Source organism: Sinocyclocheilus grahami, unplaced genomic scaffold (assembly GCF_001515645.1).
Source record: "Sinocyclocheilus grahami isolate Dianchi unplaced genomic scaffold, SAMN03320097.WGS_v1.1 scaffold61.1, whole genome shotgun sequence".
Classification (NCBI taxonomy): domain Eukaryota; kingdom Metazoa; phylum Chordata; class Actinopteri; order Cypriniformes; family Cyprinidae; genus Sinocyclocheilus; species Sinocyclocheilus grahami.
Genome location: NW_015505240.1, coordinates 1382204 through 1404322, shown reverse-complemented (window position 1 = coordinate 1404322; position 22119 = coordinate 1382204). Strand labels below are relative to the sequence as shown.

Below are 22119 nucleotides of genomic sequence, written 5' to 3'. Positions count from 1 at the left end.
ACTATTTTCTGTATAATCAAAGCATTAAGTTACTATAGGTGCTATCAAGATCCAAAACTGGTTTGCAAAATAAGCAAATGAGACTTGATAGCTACAGTGGTTAGCTGTGACTTATATTTCAGTCTGTTCCTCATACAAAGCTATGGCTTTAAGAGACTTGTAAGGGACATATGGACTCTTTTATGGTGCTTTTCTGTCCTGTTTGGAGTTTGACAGGCCCTGGTTACTGTATGATTCCATTATACTCTATGGAAAAGTGTAAACATTCAGCAAAGTTCCATGGAAGAAAGAACAATATACAGGTTTGATACAACATGAGGTTGAGAATGACAGACTTTTTTTGGGGCAAATTTTACTTTAACATTTAAAATGGTGTGGCTCTACACTATCATTCAAAATTTTGGAGTCTTTTTTTATTGAGCAAGGGCACAGTAAATTAATCAAAAGTGACAGAAAAAGACCTATACGTTGTTACAAAATATTTCTATTTCAAATAAATGCTGTTCTTCTGAACTGTATGTATAGCAAAAAATCATGTATGTGTATCAACTGTTTTCACAATGATAATAAGTCATGTCAGCATGTTAGAATGATTTCTGGAGGATCATGTGACACTGAAGATACTGACATGCTGAAAATTCAGCTTTGCATCACAGGAATAAATTACATTTTAAGAAATCCGCCATTTTGAATTGCAATTAGAAACCAGTTATTTTTAATTGTAATAATATTCCATAAAATTACTGTTTTACTGTATTTTTATTAGGGCTGCCCTCGACTAAGGATTTTTCTGGTCGACTAGTAGTCGTTCATTTGAAGCATTAGTCGACTAATCGCACGTTTATTAATAAACCATTTAAATCATTATAATGAGCCTTTAATTGCCTACATAGCCTAATAAGCGCTCAAGCACACGCATAAAGCTTGCCACAGCGCACCGGCAGAAGCTATGATTATGAATGTGTCAGGGAAAAACAGTAAGGAGGCTGCATTAACATTTTAATAATTCACTGATAAACCAGTGCTTTCTTTGTTTCGGTTTAATGCCGAGTTCACACTGCACGATTTTAGCCCGATTTTTCTCTCGCCAACAGGTTTTGCGAAATCGCCGACAAATGCCCGAAATCGGAGGTAAATCGGTGCTCGTTCACGCAAGTGACAATCACGCAGTGTGAATGATCAAAGACGCGATCTGAGGGAATCGCCGACGCGTCGCCGACGCCCGTGAAATATTTGGCATGCTAAATATCTAGAGCTGTCGGCGATTCACAATCCTGCTGTGTGAAATGAGTTCTGACTGAAAAACACATCGGCGATGACCTACAGCCAATGAGAGACCAAGATACAGGGCAGCGGGAAGTTCGGGGAGGAGTTATATGAAACGTAGTTTGCGGACCAGTGTTGCCAAATCCACGACTGCCGCCGGTTGTTTTTCATGTCAGCAGGTTGAAGCGACCCCAATAACGTGATATTTAGGCCCTGGGATGTGAATTGTACCAGGAGAACCCCACCAAAAAAAAAAAGGATTTTACCCCACGAACGTGAATTTTACTGGGGGACCCCCTCGGAAGCAATTGGGCTATTTTCAGGCTAGTTTTGAGTAATAATTGGGTGGGTTTTAAAGCGAAAACCTGGCAACCCTGCACCAGAGTTTTTCCCTATTGTAAAGTCATGCAGTGTGTAACCTCCCTTCATCGTTCCATCGTGCAGTGTGAACACAGCAACAACTGAATGCTACCACAGATAGTCGTTCAGTGTGAAACCAACAGTGATGCGACGTCTTTGAAAAAATGTTGGTCGACCAAGCCTCCTCTGGTCGACTAACGATTAGTCGACTATTAGGGGGCAGCCTTAATTTTTTATCAAATGTAGCCTATGCAGCCTAAACATCTTCCAAACTCCAAAAATATTACTGCCCCCAAACTTGGTAGTCTAGTGTATGGTTCACATTTCAGGCTTTTACACACTCAAAGTTAAATGTACTGTTAAAAATATTAGTACAAATCAGAATAATTGTGTTGAAGTGAGTGATCACAGCAGGAAGGTTTAATTGTGGTATATTTCCTATTCTGTCCTCTCCCTTTCACCCACAGTTCAACCAAACACTCCAGAGAACGTGACAGCAGTTGTGGTCCGTGATGAACAGGGTCCATTCGTGAGAGTGTCCTGGGAGAAACCCCGAACCGCAGACACTCGCTCAGGGTGGATCACGCTACTTTACCAGCTACGAGTTAAACAAGAAAAAGATAAAGAATGGGAGGTGGGTTTGAAAAAAAAGAAAAAAGAAAATGTTTTATTATCAGTTACATTTGTAGAAATGTAACTAGATTTAAGTCTAGATAATATTGAGATGGACTTTTGTTACCCTGTTTCATCCGACTATTTAGACATCTAGTATCTACAGTTGGTCATCTTTACAACACACTTCACATGCTTGTTTTCTTGGTATTATGGACTAGTATTGCCAACCAACTTGAATGTAAGCCAACAAGTTAGAAATGGTCAAAAGTAGCTGTTGTTTTTTGTGACTTTATCCAAGATCTTAAATGAATGGAATGCTGAGAGCAAGTGGACATGCAGCCAGTGAGCCGACATGAAGTCAGCTGTTACACAAAGCAGTTTAATCATTGACTGTCCCAGTCTGGGTTTATGTCTTCATTAGTCCGCAGAAACGTGAGGGAGGCTAAATGTGCAGAACAACAGGGACTAGTTCAAACCAGATTATCCCCTCAAAGGCTGTGCTTCAGTAACACAGAGGCATGACCAATAATGATTGCCTAGTGACAGAGTAACCTGAGAGCAATAGTATTGGCTCAGACAACATATGTAACTGATGATTATTGCTGATGATGTATTTGTCATAAGTTTAAGTGCTAACTTGATAAATATGAAAAATGATCAAATCTACTTTGATCTGAATTCACACTAATTTAAGTATAAGTAGACATATTATCAACATATATAGTACTTGATATTTGTATTTTTTATTTAATATTTTATTACTTATTTTAAATACATTTTATAAAAAAATATTGGCTTAGGTAATTGCAGTGGTACAGTAGCTTATGCTCTCTTTATATCTAGGTAAGAGTATGAAGCTGGCGTCTATTTTGACCTGAATTCATACAACTTTATAAGTAGATATATTAACAAATGTGCATTATGCAACAAAATTAAGTGTTTAATATTTTTATTTTTTATTGATTTATTTGATCATTTATTTTAATGATTACAATAATACAACTAAGTTAATTAATAATGTTATTAATAATTATAAAATGAATATAAGTAACAAGTAACAAGCCTGAAACATTTCCTCCTCTCATCTCAAATTTTTTAAATTCATCTCTATTTTTTATTAAATCGGTAAAATATAGTTAGAAATAATAAAAATTCTCAAAAAAGTTTTTTTTGCATTATATATATATATATATATATATATATATATATATCATTTATTTTCATATTGATTAATGAGAATTATAAAAAGTGTTGCAGTGGTAGCTTATGCTCTCTTTATTTCTATGTAGGTATATGATGCTGGCATGCAGAAGTACTACAATGTGTTCAGTCTTCACCCTGATAAAGAATACATGGTGCAGGTGCGATGTAAACCCGATCATGGGTTCTGGAGTGAGTGGACCCAAACCACCTATGTCAAAATGCCTGACTGTAAGTATTTATTTTTCTTCATTAGTTAAAGTAAACTTGATTATTATAAATATTTTGTTTAATAATATTTGTAACAATATTTAAAAATGCTGTAGATTAAAAAAAATTTGATATTATATTTGTTTTATATTTATCTAAATGTATTTAATATAGTAAAAACCATTTATTATATTAAATGAACATAATTTGATTATTATTAAATTATATTATCAGCATAACAGTTTGAGTTTATTATGATTTTCTGATTTAACTTACATTTGTAATCCATTTGTAATTTTCAAATGTCAGACTTTTGAACCATATATAAATATAGATGTAAGCCATTGAAAATACCAGCTCCCCAAAAAATTAAATGTGCAACAGGAGTGATCCGAAAAATGGTCACATCTGAAAACATGTGCTCTATTTCAGTTTAGACACATGTAAGACAAGCAAAACATTTCTAGCCCAGTAGGTCGAGGCATGCGTGAAGCCTATTAAAATATCATCCAGCATCTCCAGAGAGCTGTTTTAGGACCACACTCTGTGTCTCCATGGTCTCCAGCTGAGGCTGCGAACATATCTGCTCTACACATATGTATCTAGCAGCTCAGAAGATTCTAGAGGGAATACCAACAGGCCTTCAGGTTCTCCAGGGAGTTATGAACTCATCTTCACCCGGCTAGCACAACCTCAGCCATGTGTGTTTTTGAGCCGCAGCTCTGGCTGGGCCTCAGTTGCCCGGGAGCTTCCATGGAAAGTCAGGCCCGGTGGGAGTCGCACCTGATGGCAGCGAGCATGAAATAGAGCAAAATAAGAGATCAGCCTGTTTCCAGCTCACAGCATTTTCAAAAATCACTCTGTTCTAACTTGTTTATTTTGAGGGGGGTTTTTTTGTGTGACAATTTTAACCACTGTTTATTCTGTTATTCTTTCTAGTTTTGTAAGTACTGTTGGTGCCACCACAGTTTGATTTGTCATAAGTGGAAAAACTAATTGCAGTAGAGATGTACTCTATTCATCACCATTTCCTGATTTTGTGTTTGTGATATATATAGATATACCCAGAGAGCGTTCGCTGTGGATCATGATCACGATATTCTCTGTCTTCATCATCCTCATCCTCACCTGGACACTAAACGTGAAACGAAACAGGTGCGTTTTTGAGCCGGAAACATTTTCATGTCTCATATTTATTAAATTATTAAATCTTTATTTTTGACATTTATTTAATCTATTTTCCTTATTTAATTTATTTTTTGCTTTCCTATATATTTGAACATTATTTTGCTGATTGATATCTTATCTTTTTTTTGTGTGACAATTTTAACCACTGTTTATTCTGTTATTCTTTCTAGTTTTGTAAGTACTGTTGGTGCCACCACAGTTTGATTTGTCATAAGTGGAAAAACGAATTGCAGTAGAGATGTACTCTATTCATCACATTTCCTGATTTTGTGTTTGTGATATATATAGATATACCCAGAGAGCGTTCGCTGTGGATCATGATCACGATATTCTCTGTCTTCATCGTCCTCATCCTCACCTGGACACTAAACGTGAAACGAAACAGGTGCGTTTTTGAGCCGGAAACATTTTCATGTCTCATATTTATTAAATTATTAAATCTTTATTTTTGACATTTATTTAATCTATTTTCCTTATTTAATTTATTTTTCGCTTTCCTATATATTTGAACATTATTTTGCTGATTGATATCTTATCTGATTAGTTTTGCATTTTATTGTACAGTGCCCTCCACTAATATTAGCACCCTTGGTAAATATGAGCAAAGATGGCTGTGAAAATAAATATGCATCATTTTATCCTTTTGATCTTTCATTCAAAAAATTCACACAATTCTAATCTATCATTGAAGTTAAACAATGGAAAGTGGGGGGGAAATCTCATTTTGAAATAAATGTTTTTCTCTAGTTCACGCTGGCCACAATTATTGGCACCCAATTATTGCAACATCCTTTTCCAAAGATAACAGTTTTCTCCTATAATGCCTGAAGAGTTTGGAGAACACCTGACAAGAGATCAGAGACCATTCCTTCAGATCCTTCAGATTCCCAGCTCCATGTTGGTGCTTCTTCTCTTCAGTTCACCGCACTAATTTTCCATAAGGTTCAGGTCAAGGAACTGGGACAGCCATGGCAGAATCTTCATTTTGTGCTCAGTGAGACATTTTTCTGTTGATTTTGATGTTTGTTTTGGATCATTGTCCTGATGGAATATCCTACCATGGCCTATTATAAAATTTCTAACAGAGGCAGTCAGGTTTACATTCTTTATCTGTTGGTTTTTGATAGAATCCATGATGCCATGTATGTGAACAAGATGTCCAGGACCTCTGGCAGAAAAATAGGCCCCCACAGCATTAAAGATCCAGCAGTATATTTAACTGTGGGCATGGGGCACTTTTTATCCCTGTTTGCACCAAATCCATCACATGTGTTTGCTGCCAAAAAGCTCTTTTTTTTGTTTCATCTGACCATAAAACCAGTCCTGTTTGAAGTTCCAGTCGTGTCTGACAACTGAATATGCTGGAGTTTGTTTTTGGATGAGCGAGGAGGATTTTCTTGAAACCCTCCCGAACAACATGTGGTGATGTAGGGGTTGTTTGATTTTGTTTTTTAGACTTTCTCACCCCAAGACTCTAATCTCTGCTATTCTCTAGCTGAGATCCTTGGAGAGGCCACTCAAACTCTCCTCCTCACTGTGCATTAGGACAATATAGACACCCATCCTCTTCCAGGCAGATTTTAACATCTTTAATCGATTGGAACTGCTTAATTATTGCCCTGATGGTGGAAATGGGGATTTTCAATGCTTTAGCTCTTTTCATAAAGCCACGTTCTATTTTGTGAAGCTCAACAATCTGCACATCAGAACTATATTCTTTGGTTTTACTCCTTGTGAAGGATGATTAAGGGAATTTGGCCTTTGTGTTCCTCATACAGTATTTATAATCCTGTGGAACAGGAAGTCATGGCTGGACAATTTCATGCTCCTAGTCACCCTGGTGTGCTAAAAATTTTAAATATTAGTGGGAATATAAGAATTTCTAGAGGTGCCAATAATTGTGGCCAACATGCATTGGAGATAATGTGAGTTTCCCCCCACTTTCTATTGCTATACTTCAATGAAAGGTTAGAATTTTGTGTATTTTTTTAAATTTCAATAAGATAAACGATGCAGATTTATTTTCACAGCCGCCTTTGTTCATATTTACCAAGGGTGCCAGTATTAGTGGAGGGCACTGAATATCATCTTATACCATCACTGGCAAATGTAAAGTTCATGCCTCTTAGTTTGATCAAAACCAAATTGGCTTGGACCAGTTATATACATCATTTGCCTCTTTGTTCTGGCTGACAAATACTCATTATGTAGGATTAAATTGCCATTAGAGGATTGATCCAGATATTGCAGTACCTCACTTTACTCTCAAATGTAGTTTTTAGGCCAGTTTCTTTCAGCACAGATTTAAATAGACAAAGATAGACTAATTACATAGTCAAATAACGTGAGGCATTCTCAACAGTACAAGGACGAACGGGATCCAAAATTAATCTCTTAATCCTGTCGGGACACATGGAAGCTTTTGTTCTGTATTCTAGATAAATCCCTTTTCAGTATCCATAGTGCTTATGTTATGATCATGCAGGAAAACATTTGTTGATAGAAATTGATCTTAACTGTGAATTGACCTCAAAAATAAGACCAAATTAAATCCAAATTAAGTACATTGTATCTACTTAAAGTTTATAAAGCATTTATTTAACCTTTGAAAAACATTTTTTTGAATCTTATTCTGGTTTTTATATTTGTATTCAGTGTGAAGCTTTGTTTGCTGCCTCCTGTTCCTGGACCAAAAATCAAAGGATTCGAAAAACAATTGCTGAAGGTAATAGAAAGATCACTCATAAATCTCGTGTCCAAATCAAATGTAAAAAAAATTCAGTTTAGCTTTCAGGTAGACTCCATAATTGCAACATTTTTGGTGGTTTTTATCAGCACGGTAAATGGGATCTTAGCATTTGTTTGTTTTTTGCACCTTCTTACAGCTGATGGCACGCACGTTTGAATGCTATTAAGTATTGTTTTATCCAACCATTGCAAGTTAATTTAAGTCGTCACATTTATTTTTATTTATACAATACAGACTGCATCAAAGCAGCTTCACAGTATAGACAGGACACCCCTGCCTTATGGGATAATTCACCCACAAATTAAAATTCTCTCATCATTTACTCACCCTCAGGTTTTGCCAAACCTGTACGAGTTTCTTTCTTCTGTTGAACACAAAAGAAGGTATTTTGAAGAATATTGGTAACCAAACAGTTGCTGGTAGCCATTGCCTTCCATAGTACTGAAAGAATAGCATTCTTCAAACATTCATCAAAATATCTTCTTTTGTGTTCAGTAGAAGAAAGAAACTCGTACAGGTTTGGAACAACTTGAGGGTGAGTAAACGATGACAATTTTAACTTTGGGTGAACTATTCCTTTAAAATGTCTCACAAGTTCATTATTTGTGAGGCATGTGCTCAGGATATAAAGGTTTTGATATCGTCCTTCATGCCACATTTTTAATTGCATTTTTGAGGCAGTTTTCTCACTTGCTTTACTTTTACAGAGCGGAAAGTCAGAGGAAGTTTTCAATACTTTGGTGATCCAAGGTTTCCCTCCAACCACCGATTACGACGAGTTACTGGTGGAGTACCTTGAGGTGTATGACAATGAGGAGCAAGAGTTGGTACTGGATGGTAAAGATCTATCAGAGGACTGCATGAAGTCCAAAAGTCCGTCGGACAGTGACTCGGGCCGGGGAAGCTGCGACAGTCGCACTCTGCTTTTGGAGAAGTGCATGGAGGGACGGGAAGGAAGTGGAAGTGGAAGTGGAAGTGATCAACATCAGTACAGCCAACATGGAGAAACGAGCTGGGCTTCTACTGAAAGCAGTGAAAGCCAGGGTCCCGAACCCGGTTCTCCAGAGTCCGCCGATGGACGCAGCAAAACCTGGCCCGTTGTTTTTTCGTCTCCTCATTTCATCTGACCATAAAACCAGTCCTGTTTGAAGTTCCAGTCGTGTCTGACAACTGAATATGCTGGAGTTTGTTTTTGGATGAGCGAGGAGGATTTTCTTGAAACCCTCCCGAACAACATGTGGTGATGTAGGGGTTGTTTGATTTTGTTTTTTAGACTTTCTCACCCCAAGACTCTAATCTCTGCTATTCTCTAGCTGAGATCCTTGGAGAGGCCACTCAAACTCTCCTCCTCACTGTGCATTAGGACAATATAGACACCCATCCTCTTCCAGGCAGATTTTAACATCTTTAATCGATTGGAACTGCTTAATTATTGCCCTGATGGTGGAAATGGGGATTTTCAATGCTTTATCTCTTTTCATAAAGCCACGTTCTATTTTGTGAAGCTCAACAATCTGCACATCAGAACTATATTCTTTGGTTTTACTCCTTGTGAAGGATGATTAAGGGAATTTGGCCTTTGTGTTCCTCATACAGTATTTATAATCCTGTGGAACAGGAAGTCATGGCTGGACAATTTCATGCTCCTAGTCACCCTGGTGTGCTAAAAATTTTAAATATTAGTGGGAATATAAGAATTTCTAGAGGTGCCAATAATTGTGGCCAACATGCATTGGAGATAATGTGAGTTTCCCCCCACTTTCTATTGCTATACTTCAATGAAAGGTTAGAATTTTGTGTATTTTTTTAAATTTCAATAAGATAAACGATGCAGATTTATTTTCACAGCCGCCTTTGTTCATATTTACCAAGGGTGCCAGTATTAGTGGAGGGCACTGAATATCATCTTATACCATCACTGGCAAATGTAAAGTTCATGCCTCTTAGTTTGATCAAAACCAAATTGGCTTGGACCAGTTATATACATCATTTGCCTCTTTGTTCTGGCTGACAAATACTCATTATGTAGGATTAAATTGCCATTAGAGGATTGATCCAGATATTGCAGTACCTCACTTTACTCTCAAATGTAGTTTTTAGGCCAGTTTCTTTCAGCACAGATTTAAATAGACAAAGATAGACTAATTACATAGTCAAATAACGTGAGGCATTCTCAACAGTACAAGGACGAACGGGATCCAAAATTAATCTCTTAATCCTGTCGGGACACATGGAAGCTTTTGTTCTGTATTCTAGATAAATCCCTTTTCAGTATCCATAGTGCTTATGTTATGATCATGCAGGAAAACATTTGTTGATAGAAATTGATCTTAACTGTGAATTGACCTCAAAAATAAGACCAAATTAAATCCAAATTAAGTACATTGTATCTACTTAAAGTTTATAAAGCATTTATTTAACCTTTGAAAAACATTTTTTTGAATCTTATTCTGGTTTTTATATTTGTATTCAGTGTGAAGCTTTGTTTGCTGCCTCCTGTTCCTGGACCAAAAATCAAAGGATTCGAAAAACAATTGCTGAAGGTAATAGAAAGATCACTCATAAATCTCGTGTCCAAATCAAATGTAAAAAAAATTCAGTTTAGCTTTCAGGTAGACTCCATAATTGCAACATTTTTGGTGGTTTTTATCAGCACGGTAAATGGGATCTTAGCATTTGTTTGTTTTTTGCACCTTCTTACAGCTGATGGCACGCACGTTTGAATGCTATTAAGTATTGTTTTATCCAACCATTGCAAGTTAATTTAAGTCGTCACATTTATTTTTATTTATACGATGTAGGGGTTGTTTGATTTTGTTTTTTAGACTTTCTCACCCCAAGACTCTAATCTCTGCTATTCTCTAGCTGAGATCCTTGGCGAGGCCACTCAAACTCTCCTCCTCACTGTGCATTAGGACAATATAGACACCCATCCTCTTCCAGGCAGATTTTAACATCTTTAATCGATTGGAACTGCTTAATTATTGCCCTGATGGTGGAAATGGGGATTTTCAATGCTTTAGCTCTTTTCATAAAGCCACGTTCTATTTTGTGAAGCTCAACAATCTGCACATCAGAACTATATTCTTTGGTTTTACTCCTTGTGAAGGATGATTAAGGGAATTTGGCCTTTGTGTTCCTCATACAGTATTTATAATCCTGTGGAACAGGAAGTCATGGCTGGACAATTTCATGCTCCTAGTCACCCTGGTGTGCTAAAAATTTTAAATATTAGTGGGAATATAAGAATTTCTAGAGGTGCCAATAATTGTGGCCAACATGCATTGGAGATAATGTGAGTTTCCCCCCACTTTCTATTGCTATACTTCAATGAAAGGTTAGAATTTTGTGTATTTTTTTAAATTTCAATAAGATAAACGATGCAGATTTATTTTCACAGCCGCCTTTGTTCATATTTACCAAGGGTGCCAGTATTAGTGGAGGGCACTGAATATCATCTTATACCATCACTGGCAAATGTAAAGTTCATGCCTCTTAGTTTGATCAAAACCAAATTGGCTTGGACCAGTTATATACATCATTTGCCTCTTTGTTCTGGCTGACAAATACTCATTATGTAGGATTAAATTGCCATTAGAGGATTGATCCAGATATTGCAGTACCTCACTTTACTCTCAAATGTAGTTTTTAGGCCAGTTTCTTTCAGCACAGATTTAAATAGACAAAGATAGACTAATTACATAGTCAAATAACGTGAGGCATTCTCAACAGTACAAGGACGAACGGGATCCAAAATTAATCTCTTAATCCTGTCGGGACACATGGAAGCTTTTGTTCTGTATTCTAGATAAATCCCTTTTCAGTATCCATAGTGCTTATGTTATGATCATGCAGGAAAACATTTGTTGATAGAAATTGATCTTAACTGTGAATTGACCTCAAAAATAAGACCAAATTAAATCCAAATTAAGTACATTGTATCTACTTAAAGTTTATAAAGCATTTATTTAACCTTTGAAAAACATTTTTTTGAATCTTATTCTGGTTTTTATATTTGTATTCAGTGTGAAGCTTTGTTTGCTGCCTCCTGTTCCTGGACCAAAAATCAAAGGATTCGAAAAACAATTGCTGAAGGTAATAGAAAGATCACTCATAAATCTCGTGTCCAAATCAAATGTAAAAAAAATTCAGTTTAGCTTTCAGGTAGACTCCATAATTGCAACATTTTTGGTGGTTTTTATCAGCACGGTAAATGGGATCTTAGCATTTGTTTGTTTTTTGCACCTTCTTACAGCTGATGGCACGCACGTTTGAATGCTATTAAGTATTGTTTTATCCAACCATTGCAAGTTAATTTAAGTCGTCACATTTATTTTTATTTATACAATACAGACTGCATCAAAGCAGCTTCACAGTATAGACAGGACACCCCTGCCTTATGGGATAATTCACCCACAAATTAAAATTCTCTCATCATTTACTCACCCTCAGGTTTTGCCAAACCTGTACGAGTTTCTTTCTTCTGTTGAACACAAAAGAAGGTATTTTGAAGAATATTGGTAACCAAACAGTTGCTGGTAGCCATTGCCTTCCATAGTACTGAAAGAATAGCATTCTTCAAACATTCATCAAAATATCTTCTTTTGTGTTCAGTAGAAGAAAGAAACTCGTACAGGTTTGGAACAACTTGAGGGTGAGTAAACGATGACAATTTTAACTTTGGGTGAACTATTCCTTTAAAATGTCTCACAAGTTCATTATTTGTGAGGCATGTGCTCAGGATATAAAGGTTTTGATATCGTCCTTCATGCCACATTTTTAATTGCATTTTTGAGGCAGTTTTCTCACTTGCTTTACTTTTACAGAGCGGAAAGTCAGAGGAAGTTTTCAATACTTTGGTGATCCAAGGTTTCCCTCCAACCACCGATTACGACGAGTTACTGGTGGAGTACCTTGAGGTGTATGACAATGAGGAGCAAGAGTTGGTACTGGATGGTAAAGATCTATCGGAGAGGCCACTCAAACTCTCCTCCTCACTGTGCATTAGGACAATATAGACACCCATCCTCTTCCAGGCAGATTTTAACATCTTTAATCGATTGGAACTGCTTAATTATTGCCCTGATGGTGGAAATGGGGATTTTCAATGCTTTAGCTCTTTTCATAAAGCCACGTTCTATTTTGTGAAGCTCAACAATCTGCACATCAGAACTATATTCTTTGGTTTTACTCCTTGTGAAGGATGATTAAGGGAATTTGGCCTTTGTGTTCCTCATACAGTATTTATAATCCTGTGGAACAGGAAGTCATGGCTGGACAATTTCATGCTCCTAGTCACCCTGGTGTGCTAAAAATTTTAAATATTAGTGGGAATATAAGAATTTCTAGAGGTGCCAATAATTGTGGCCAACATGCATTGGAGATAATGTGAGTTTCCCCCCACTTTCTATTGCTATACTTCAATGAAAGGTTAGAATTTTGTGTATTTTTTTAAATTTCAATAAGATAAACGATGCAGATTTATTTTCACAGCCGCCTTTGTTCATATTTACCAAGGGTGCCAGTATTAGTGGAGGGCACTGAATATCATCTTATACCATCACTGGCAAATGTAAAGTTCATGCCTCTTAGTTTGATCAAAACCAAATTGGCTTGGACCAGTTATATACATCATTTGCCTCTTTGTTCTGGCTGACAAATACTCATTATGTAGGATTAAATTGCCATTAGAGGATTGATCCAGATATTGCAGTACCTCACTTTACTCTCAAATGTAGTTTTTAGGCCAGTTTCTTTCAGCACAGATTTAAATAGACAAAGATAGACTAATTACATAGTCAAATAACGTGAGGCATTCTCAACAGTACAAGGACGAACGGGATCCAAAATTAATCTCTTAATCCTGTCGGGACACATGGAAGCTTTTGTTCTGTATTCTAGATAAATCCCTTTTCAGTATCCATAGTGCTTATGTTATGATCATGCAGGAAAACATTTGTTGATAGAAATTGATCTTAACTGTGAATTGACCTCAAAAATAAGACCAAAAGACCAAATAATTAAGTACATTGTATCTACTTAAAGTTTATAAAGCATTTATTTAACCTTTGAAAAACAATTTTTTGAATTTTTGAATCGTTTTTATATTTGTATTCAGTGTGAAGCTTTGTTTGCTGCCTCCTGTTCCTGGACCAAAAATCAAAGGATTCGAAAAACAATTGCTGAAGGTAATAGAAAGATCACTCATAAATCTCGTGTCCAAATCAAATGTAAAAAAAATTCAGTTTAGCTTTCAGGTAGACTCCATAATTGCAACATTTTTGGTGGTTTTTATCAGCACGGTAAATGGGATCTTAGCATTTGTTTGTTTTTTGCACCTTCTTACAGCTGATGGCACGCACGTTTGAATGCTATTAAGTATTGTTTTATCCAACCATTGCAAGTTAATTTAAGTCGTCACATTTATTTTTATTTATACAATACAGACTGCATCAAAGCAGCTTCACAGTATAGACAGGACACCCCTGCCTTATGGGATAATTCACCCACAAATTAAAATTCTCTCATCATTTACTCACCCTCAGGTTTTGCCAAACCTGTACGAGTTTCTTTCTTCTGTTGAACACAAAAGAAGGTATTTTGAAGAATATTGGTAACCAAACAGTTGCTGGTAGCCATTGCCTTCCATAGTACTGAAAGAATAGCATTCTTCAAACATTCATCAAAATATCTTCTTTTGTGTTCAGTAGAAGAAAGAAACTCGTACAGGTTTGGAACAACTTGAGGGTGAGTAAACGATGACAATTTTAACTTTGGGTGAACTATTCCTTTAAAATGTCTCACAAGTTCATTATTTGTGAGGCATGTGCTCAGGATATAAAGGTTTTGATATCGTCCTTCATGCCACATTTTTAATTGCATTTTTGAGGCAGTTTTCTCACTTGCTTTACTTTTACAGAGCGGAAAGTCAGAGGAAGTTTTCAATACTTTGGTGATCCAAGGTTTCCCTCCAACCACCGATTACGACGAGTTACTGGTGGAGTACCTTGAGGTGTATGACAATGAGGAGCAAGAGTTGGTACTGGATGGTAAAGATCTATCAGAGGACTGCATGAAGTCCAAAAGTCCGTCGGACAGTGACTCGGGCCGGGGAAGCTGCGACAGTCGCACTCTGCTTTTGGAGAAGTGCATGGAGGGACGGGAAGGAAGTGGAAGTGGAAGTGGAAGTGATCAACATCAGTACAGCCAACATGGAGAAACGAGCTGGGCTTCTACTGAAAGCAGTGAAAGCCAGGGTCCCGAACCCGGTTCTCCAGAGTCCGCCGATGGACGCAGCAAAACCTGGCCCGTTGTTTTTTCGTCTCCTCAACCGCAAACTCACCATCATTACCAAGTGGGAGCTGCGAAACCGGCCTACCACAGCGTCCCAGAGATCCTCAACCATTCGTCACCACACACGACGCCAAGCAACTATCACCAGCTACACCATCAGGACATCCCGCAACAGGAGGGTCGCTTCAGTAAACCAGCCTGCCGACATTCTCAAAGCTACAACCAGTTTAACCTGGACGGCGTCGGCACTCCTGCTCCCGGCGTGCCTCCGTCACCTTCTTTGGAATACGTAGAGGTGCAAAGGGTCAACCCGGAGAATATGCTTCTGCTTTGGCCGCTTTCAGACCCAAACCGCGAACTTGAGGGGTTAGATTGTGCCGGGGAGGACTACAGTAAGGTCAAAGAAGTGACGAACAATATTTTGCTTCTGCAGAGGGATACGTCCCATCAGTGCGTGGACTATTACAGCCAGGACTTGGACAACCAGGCTGATCAATGCACAACCCAGCAACCACCTCACCCCTGCAAACCTGCTGTCCACCAATCAAACAGTAGGATGCCACATGAAGGCATGAGGGTGATGGGAAATGGTTATGTAGATTCAACAGTCTTAATGCCATCCTACTAGCACATAGTGGCCCAATGCATGAATGCAGCAAAATCAATAAGCCAACCATTAAACTGTCAACAGCTCTTTAAATATTAGTGGGAATATAAGAATTTCTAGAGGTGCCAATAATTGTGGCCAACATGCATTGGAGATAATGTGAGTTTCCCCCCACTTTCTATTGCTATACTTCAATGAAAGGTTAGAATTTTGTGTATTTTTTTAAATTTCAATAAGATAAACGATGCAGATTTATTTTCACAGCCGCCTTTGTTCATATTTACCAAGGGTGCCAGTATTAGTGGAGGGCACTGAATATCATCTTATACCATCACTGGCAAATGTAAAGTTCATGCCTCTTAGTTTGATCAAAACCAAATTGGCTTGGACCAGTTATATACATCATTTGCCTCTTTGTTCTGGCTGACAAATACTCATTATGTAGGATTAAATTGCCATTAGAGGATTGATCCAGATATTGCAGTACCTCACTTTACTCTCAAATGTAGTTTTTAGGCCAGTTTCTTTCAGCACAGATTTAAATAGACAAAGATAGACTAATTACATAGTCAAATAACGTGAGGCATTCTCAACAGTACAAGGACGAACGGGATCCAAAATTAATCTCTTAATCCTGTCGGGACACATGGAAGCTTTTGTTCTGTATTCTAGATAAATCCCTTTTCAGTATCCATAGTGCTTATGTTATGATCATGCAGGAAAACATTTGTTGATAGAAATTGATCTTAACTGTGAATTGACCTCAAAAATAAGACCAAATTAAATCCAAATTAAGTACATTGTATCTACTTAAAGTTTATAAAGCATTTATTTAACCTTTGAAAAACATTTTTTTGAATCTTATTCTGGTTTTTATATTTGTATTCAGTGTGAAGCTTTGTTTGCTGCCTCCTGTTCCTGGACCAAAAATCAAAGGATTCGAAAAACAATTGCTGAAGGTAATAGAAAGATCACTCATAAATCTCGTGTCCAAATCAAATGTAAAAAAAATTCAGTTTAGCTTTCAGGTAGACTCCATAATTGCAACATTTTTGGTGGTTTTTATCAGCACGGTAAATGGGATCTTAGCATTTGTTTGTTTTTTGCACCTTCTTACAGCTGATGGCACGCACGTTTGAATGCTATTAAGTATTGTTTTATCCAACCATTGCAAGTTAATTTAAGTCGTCACATTTATTTTTATTTATACAATACAGACTGCATCAAAGCAGCTTCACAGTATAGACAGGACACCCCTGCCTTATGGGATAATTCACCCACAAATTAAAATTCTCTCATCATTTACTCACCCTCAGGTTTTGCCAAACCTGTACGAGTTTCTTTCTTCTGTTGAACACAAAAGAAGGTATTTTGAAGAATATTGGTAACCAAACAGTTGCTGGTAGCCATTGCCTTCCATAGTACTGAAAGAATAGCATTCTTCAAACATTCATCAAAATATCTTCTTTTGTGTTCAGTAGAAGAAAGAAACTCGTACAGGTTTGGAACAACTTGAGGGTGAGTAAACGATGACAATTTTAACTTTGGGTGAACTATTCCTTTAAAATGTCTCACAAGTTCATTATTTGTGAGGCATGTGCTCAGGATATAAAGGTTTTGATATCGTCCTTCATGCCACATTTTTAATTGCATTTTTGAGGCAGTTTTCTCACTTGCTTTACTTTTACAGAGCGGAAAGTCAGAGGAAGTTTTCAATACTTTGGTGATCCAAGGTTTCCCTCCAACCACCGATTACGACGAGTTACTGGTGGAGTACCTTGAGGTGTATGACAATGAGGAGCAAGAGTTGGTACTGGATGGTAAAGATCTATCAGAGGACTGCATGAAGTCCAAAAGTCCGTCGGACAGTGACTCGGGCCGGGGAAGCTGCGACAGTCGCACTCTGCTTTTGGAGAAGTGCATGGAGGGACGGGAAGGAAGTGGAAGTGGAAGTGGAAGTGATCAACATCAGTACAGCCAACATGGAGAAACGAGCTGGGCTTCTACTGAAAGCAGTGAAAGCCAGGGTCCCGAACCCGGTTCTCCAGAGTCCGCCGATGGACGCAGCAAAACCTGGCCCGTTGTTTTTTCGTCTCCTCAACCGCAAACTCACCATCATTACCAAGTGGGAGCTGCGAAACCGGCCTACCACAGCGTCCCAGAGATCCTCAACCATTCGTCACCACACACGACGCCAAGCAACTATCACCAGCTACACCATCAGGACATCCCGCAACAGGAGGGTCGCTTCAGTAAACCAGCCTGCCGACATTCTCAAAGCTACAACCAGTTTAACCTGGACGGCGTCGGCACTCCTGCTCCCGGCGTGCCTCCGTCACCTTCTTTGGAATACGTAGAGGTGCAAAGGGTCAACCCGGAGAATATGCTTCTGCTTTGGCCGCTTTCAGACCCAAACCGCGAACTTGAGGGGTTAGATTGTGCCGGGGAGGACTACAGTAAGGTCAAAGAAGTGACGAACAATATTTTGCTTCTGCAGAGGGATACGTCCCATCAGTGCGTGGACTATTACAGCCAGGACTTGGACAACCAGGCTGATCAATGCACAACCCAGCAACCACCTCACCCCTGCAAACCTGCTGTCCACCAATCAAACAGTAGGATGCCACATGAAGGCATGAGGGTGATGGGAAATGGTTATGTAGATTCAACAGTCTTAATGCCATCCTACTAGCACATAGTGGCCCAATGCATGAATGCAGCAAAATCAATAAGCCAACCATTAAACTGTCAACAGCTCATGCCAAGCCCTGAAAGAAGTGCTTTTCTCTACAGTGTTTTTTTTCAGTGGATTTATATTTATAAAAATATTTACTTATTATTAGATTGTATTAGATGTAAGGGTCTTGTTTCAGAGCCGAGGTCTGAACTTTTATGTAAGCACTGTAAAGAGGCTGGACTCTTGAAAATAAATGTTCTTTGTTGGCTTTGAAGGTTCCATGAAGAACAAAGGGTCTTTATAGTGGAAAAAGCTTCTTTAGATTATTAAAATGTTCTTCTGCTGCAATGCTCTTTGGGGAACCTAAAAATGGTTCTTCCATAGTGTTGCTGTGAAAACCACTCTTTTGGAACCTTTATTTTTAAGAGTATGAGAAGTCATTGATTTAGTTTCTTTGACAGATTGTGTACTTTGATGAGGTGACACTTATAAACACCAAAAAAAAACATTTCTCTTTACACTTAAGTCTTTAAAGTTAACATGAAACTGAAATGGATCCCAATACACATTTCAGAAAATTCACTTAAATTCTGCTGTGCCTCTGATACAATTTTTCCTTTTGATTGTATGTTAGTCAATAGCCAAATAGCCATTTAGGCATTGTGTTTTCATTGGAAATTTCATGGAAAGCCTACTTTTCATTATCCAGCAATTGCCAGTGGAATTCTCCTACTGTATAATTTAATGCTGTTTTACTGAGAAATAGTGTACATGGTATTTTGGAAGTAAAATGGGTTATGAATGCCATTTCATGTTAACTTTTAATGATTTGTCGTATTTAGAGATTCATGGGATTTGAAAACTTAGCACTTAGCATAGTTGCCCTCAACTATCCACAATGCATTGTTTTATATTGCATTTTGCATCATGGCATTGTTACGTGTTCAAAGCCACTATGTTGTTTTATGCCACTGTTCACTCCTAAACTACATGATGGGGTCTGTTGCTATAGTGGACATGGACTATTTTTTTATGAACTGATCTTGTGTATTATCAAAGCGTTCACCCAATTTCACTTCACATTTAAATGAATTATAAATATTATTTTTTTAGTTTTTAGTTTTAAGGAAATTACTTAAAACTCCATCTGCATATTATATAAACACAAGAGCATTATTTGCAGTCAGAGTCGGTTGCATTCCAAATTTCAAATTGCATTCCATTCTGGAAAAATGTTATAATCTCAGCCATAAAATTTAAAATGTCTTTGCTTATCAATGGTACACTAATGCAAAAAAAAAAAGGGATTTGAACTGATTGTAAACAAACGTAAAGAATTTGCCTTTGATATTTACAACTCTCAGGTGGAGGAAAACTTGTTTAAACACTCCTGCCGAATGTATGTATTACTGTAAGATTTTGTATGTTTCTGTGAATGTTAACCCTGCAAGAATCTATTTTTCCAAGTCTGTATACCCTCAAATCGTAGGTAGCCATTGATTCAGCACTGCACATTTGTTTTGATATTAAAAAGGAAATGATAAAGTATATTTTTTAAAATGATAGAGATTGGCATATATGCATTCAATCCAACCAAACAGTTATCTTGTTCATGTACAAATCACTAACCATTAAACCAGTTACATGGAGACAAGGAACATTTTTAGCTTTTGCCAGTGCAAGAGTCAACCTTCACACGTTGCCTTATTTTATGCATAAATCTCTGAAAGCAGACTGAGGTGTATTTTTTTGAAAGGGTCATTTACTAAATATATATTTATGCCTAAAGTTATATTACACATACGTGTACATATAAAATAATTATTCAATAGTTATATATAATATGTAGAAATGCATTTATATGTAACCTACAGATAATTTATATACCAATAAATAGCTTTTAGGTTTGCCTAAGCCATACATAAATCATCCCATCTAATTTTGTTGATTTGTGAGTAGCATAACATTTTCTTATATCTTTATTGTTTACCAGTCATACATTCTCAGTTTCATGCATTATAAATATGCATGGAAAAGCATAATTTCTTTTAATAATAGATTTCTAACTCAGGCAATGGAAAATCTATAAAACGCATGTTTGTAACAGTATCTAATTTAATATGGGGCAACAGTGTGAAAAAATATTTCAGTCTTTTTATCTGAGAGTAAGATATCTTACAGTAAAGAAAATGCATATGCAGAAATCTCCAGGATGATTATATTCTCATTTAGGGATTAACTGAAATCATGTTTTGATTTCATTCTACCAAACCCAAAACCATTTCTTAACTAAAATAATTATTTAAATGAAAATGTGTTATACAGTAAGAAAACTCTGTCTTGTTGAAATGATGTCGCTATTTTCTTTACTGTCTATTTTTCTTTACTGTCAAGACACTGGAGTTGCTGAAATTAAATTTGTGATGTTAAGTTTGTTAACCTATGTAAGAAATACATCTTGTTTAATACATCCTTACTGTGTTCTGCTATTCCATAACAAACTTTATTTGTGAATTCACATAGCAAAACCATTAAAACATATGCTCAGATTGTTTCAAATGTGTTGGGAGTGGTTATTTTGAGAATGGCTTTTTATTCTGCTGTAAAACATTTAACCAAAAACATGATATTATGATCTTAATATTAATTTTTTTCCTGCTAATTTGTCACAAAACAAATCATGTATACTTTATCTCCAGAGTTTTGTAAGTGATTGCTTGACTATTTCACATTATCATCGTTTATAAAATCAAATTCATATTTTAAGATTTAAAAAAAATAAAATCAAGGCCTGGTACAATGGTAAAGCAATTAAAAATTAGAAAAATAAAAATGTAAAAGTGTGTGTGTGGGGGGGATCATCTAGAAAAACGAAGCAGTATACAAAATAATACTGATACTACTAACATACTATACTAATAATATGATAAAGATGATGATGATATATAAAATGTATCCTATATCAACACTGCAAATCTTCTATGCCAATTAATCTATGTTTCCAGGAGGTTAGCGGGTCTCAGGGCAGGGCTTTCCTGCATCTTAAAAGATAAAAATATCCCTTTTGCATAAGAGCTGGCACATAACTGCCTCTATGGATTACTGAGCACTAAATGTATCTCTGCCCAGGTGTGCTTTGCCAAAAATCAGCAGTGAAACACACCCCACCTGTCCTGCCCCAGATCCCCCCATTTGACTTTAAACCTGAACCATATCAGGTAAGAGGTTTGGGCATTTATAATAATAATCATCAGAGAGAAATCAAATCATTTTTAAGAATGAATGAATCTCTCCTTTAGGGCATGTCTAAAGACTGTTTACTAGACATAAGGAAACACAACTGCAACCCCATGACTATGAAGGTAATGTACTACAAGAAGCCAGTCTTCATAAACCAGGGTTACATGCAGTGGCTGTGGGACGTGGATGGAAGACGCTATCTGGACTTGTTTGCGGGGATCGTCACTGTCAGTGTAGGACACTGTAACCCGTAAGGTTCAATTTGTTGCCATGCAACATTTGTGTTTATTTCATGACTGTGCAGTACAGTTAGCTTGAAATGAAATAAATGACTAAGCTGTAATTAGATGAATGCATATGGATTTGTTCAGGTGCCCTGAGCTCTTACATGGGCTGCTGTTTATTATTTTTGTTTACAAAATTGAATTATTTCTAAAAATTTAATTAGAAGTTTGAATATGGTTGCAGGAAAGTGACAGAGACGGCTGAGAAACAACATCTATGTGAATCCACAAATGCAGGAGTATGCAGAGAAACTAGCCTCCCTTTTGCCAGACCCACTGAAGGTACTGTATGATTGATGGAGCCACTGCCATTGCTGGAAGAGGAAGGTTGAGCGCATTGCATTATGGATATAGTATATTACACGCAGCAGACTCTTGCCTACTGTAGGGGCTTTCAAACTGGAGTCTGGGGGTGCTAAAAAAAATAACT

General features: G+C 37.1%; 2 protein-coding genes and 1 long non-coding RNA gene across 3 annotated transcripts in view; all 3 read left to right on the top strand.

Annotated features, from left to right (window-relative positions):
- The window catches only part of LOC107584552 (prolactin receptor-like), a 36266-nt gene extending 20697 nt beyond the window's left edge, over positions 1-15569 (top strand). The window contains exons 5-9 of the mRNA XM_016271219.1: positions 2094-2260; positions 3531-3672; positions 4710-4806; positions 7495-7564; positions 14508-15569. Of these exons, the coding sequence (XP_016126705.1) occupies positions 2094-2260; positions 3531-3672; positions 4710-4806; positions 7495-7564; positions 14508-15509 (1478 nt within the window). The 3' untranslated portion in view covers positions 15510-15569. The remainder of the gene's footprint in view (positions 1-2093; positions 2261-3530; positions 3673-4709; positions 4807-7494; positions 7565-14507) is intronic.
- Positions 15570-16134: 565 nt separating this feature from the next.
- LOC107584631 (prolactin receptor-like) lies at positions 16135-19456 on the top strand. Its single transcript, XM_016271341.1, has 3 exons — positions 16135-16151; positions 16378-16447; positions 17179-19456. Exons 1-3 carry the CDS (start codon positions 16135-16137, stop codon positions 18178-18180), a joined length of 1089 nt encoding a protein of 362 aa, XP_016126827.1. The 3' UTR covers positions 18181-19456.
- Positions 19457-21299: 1843 nt separating this feature from the next.
- Positions 21300-21900, top strand: LOC107584672 (uncharacterized). The gene is made up of 3 exons (XR_001609165.1): positions 21300-21383; positions 21465-21655; positions 21874-21900. It is a non-coding gene; the product is annotated as an uncharacterized lncRNA (long non-coding RNA).
- The last annotated feature ends 219 nt before the right edge of the window (positions 21901-22119 follow it).

What these genes read in the sequence shown, in the direction of transcription:
- LOC107584631 (XM_016271341.1), top strand. An exon ending in TCGAAAAACAATTGCTGAAG is followed by an intron (nt 16,448 to 17,178) that starts GTAATAGAAAGA and finishes TTACTTTTACAG; the next exon opens with AGCGGAAAGTCAGAGGAAGT.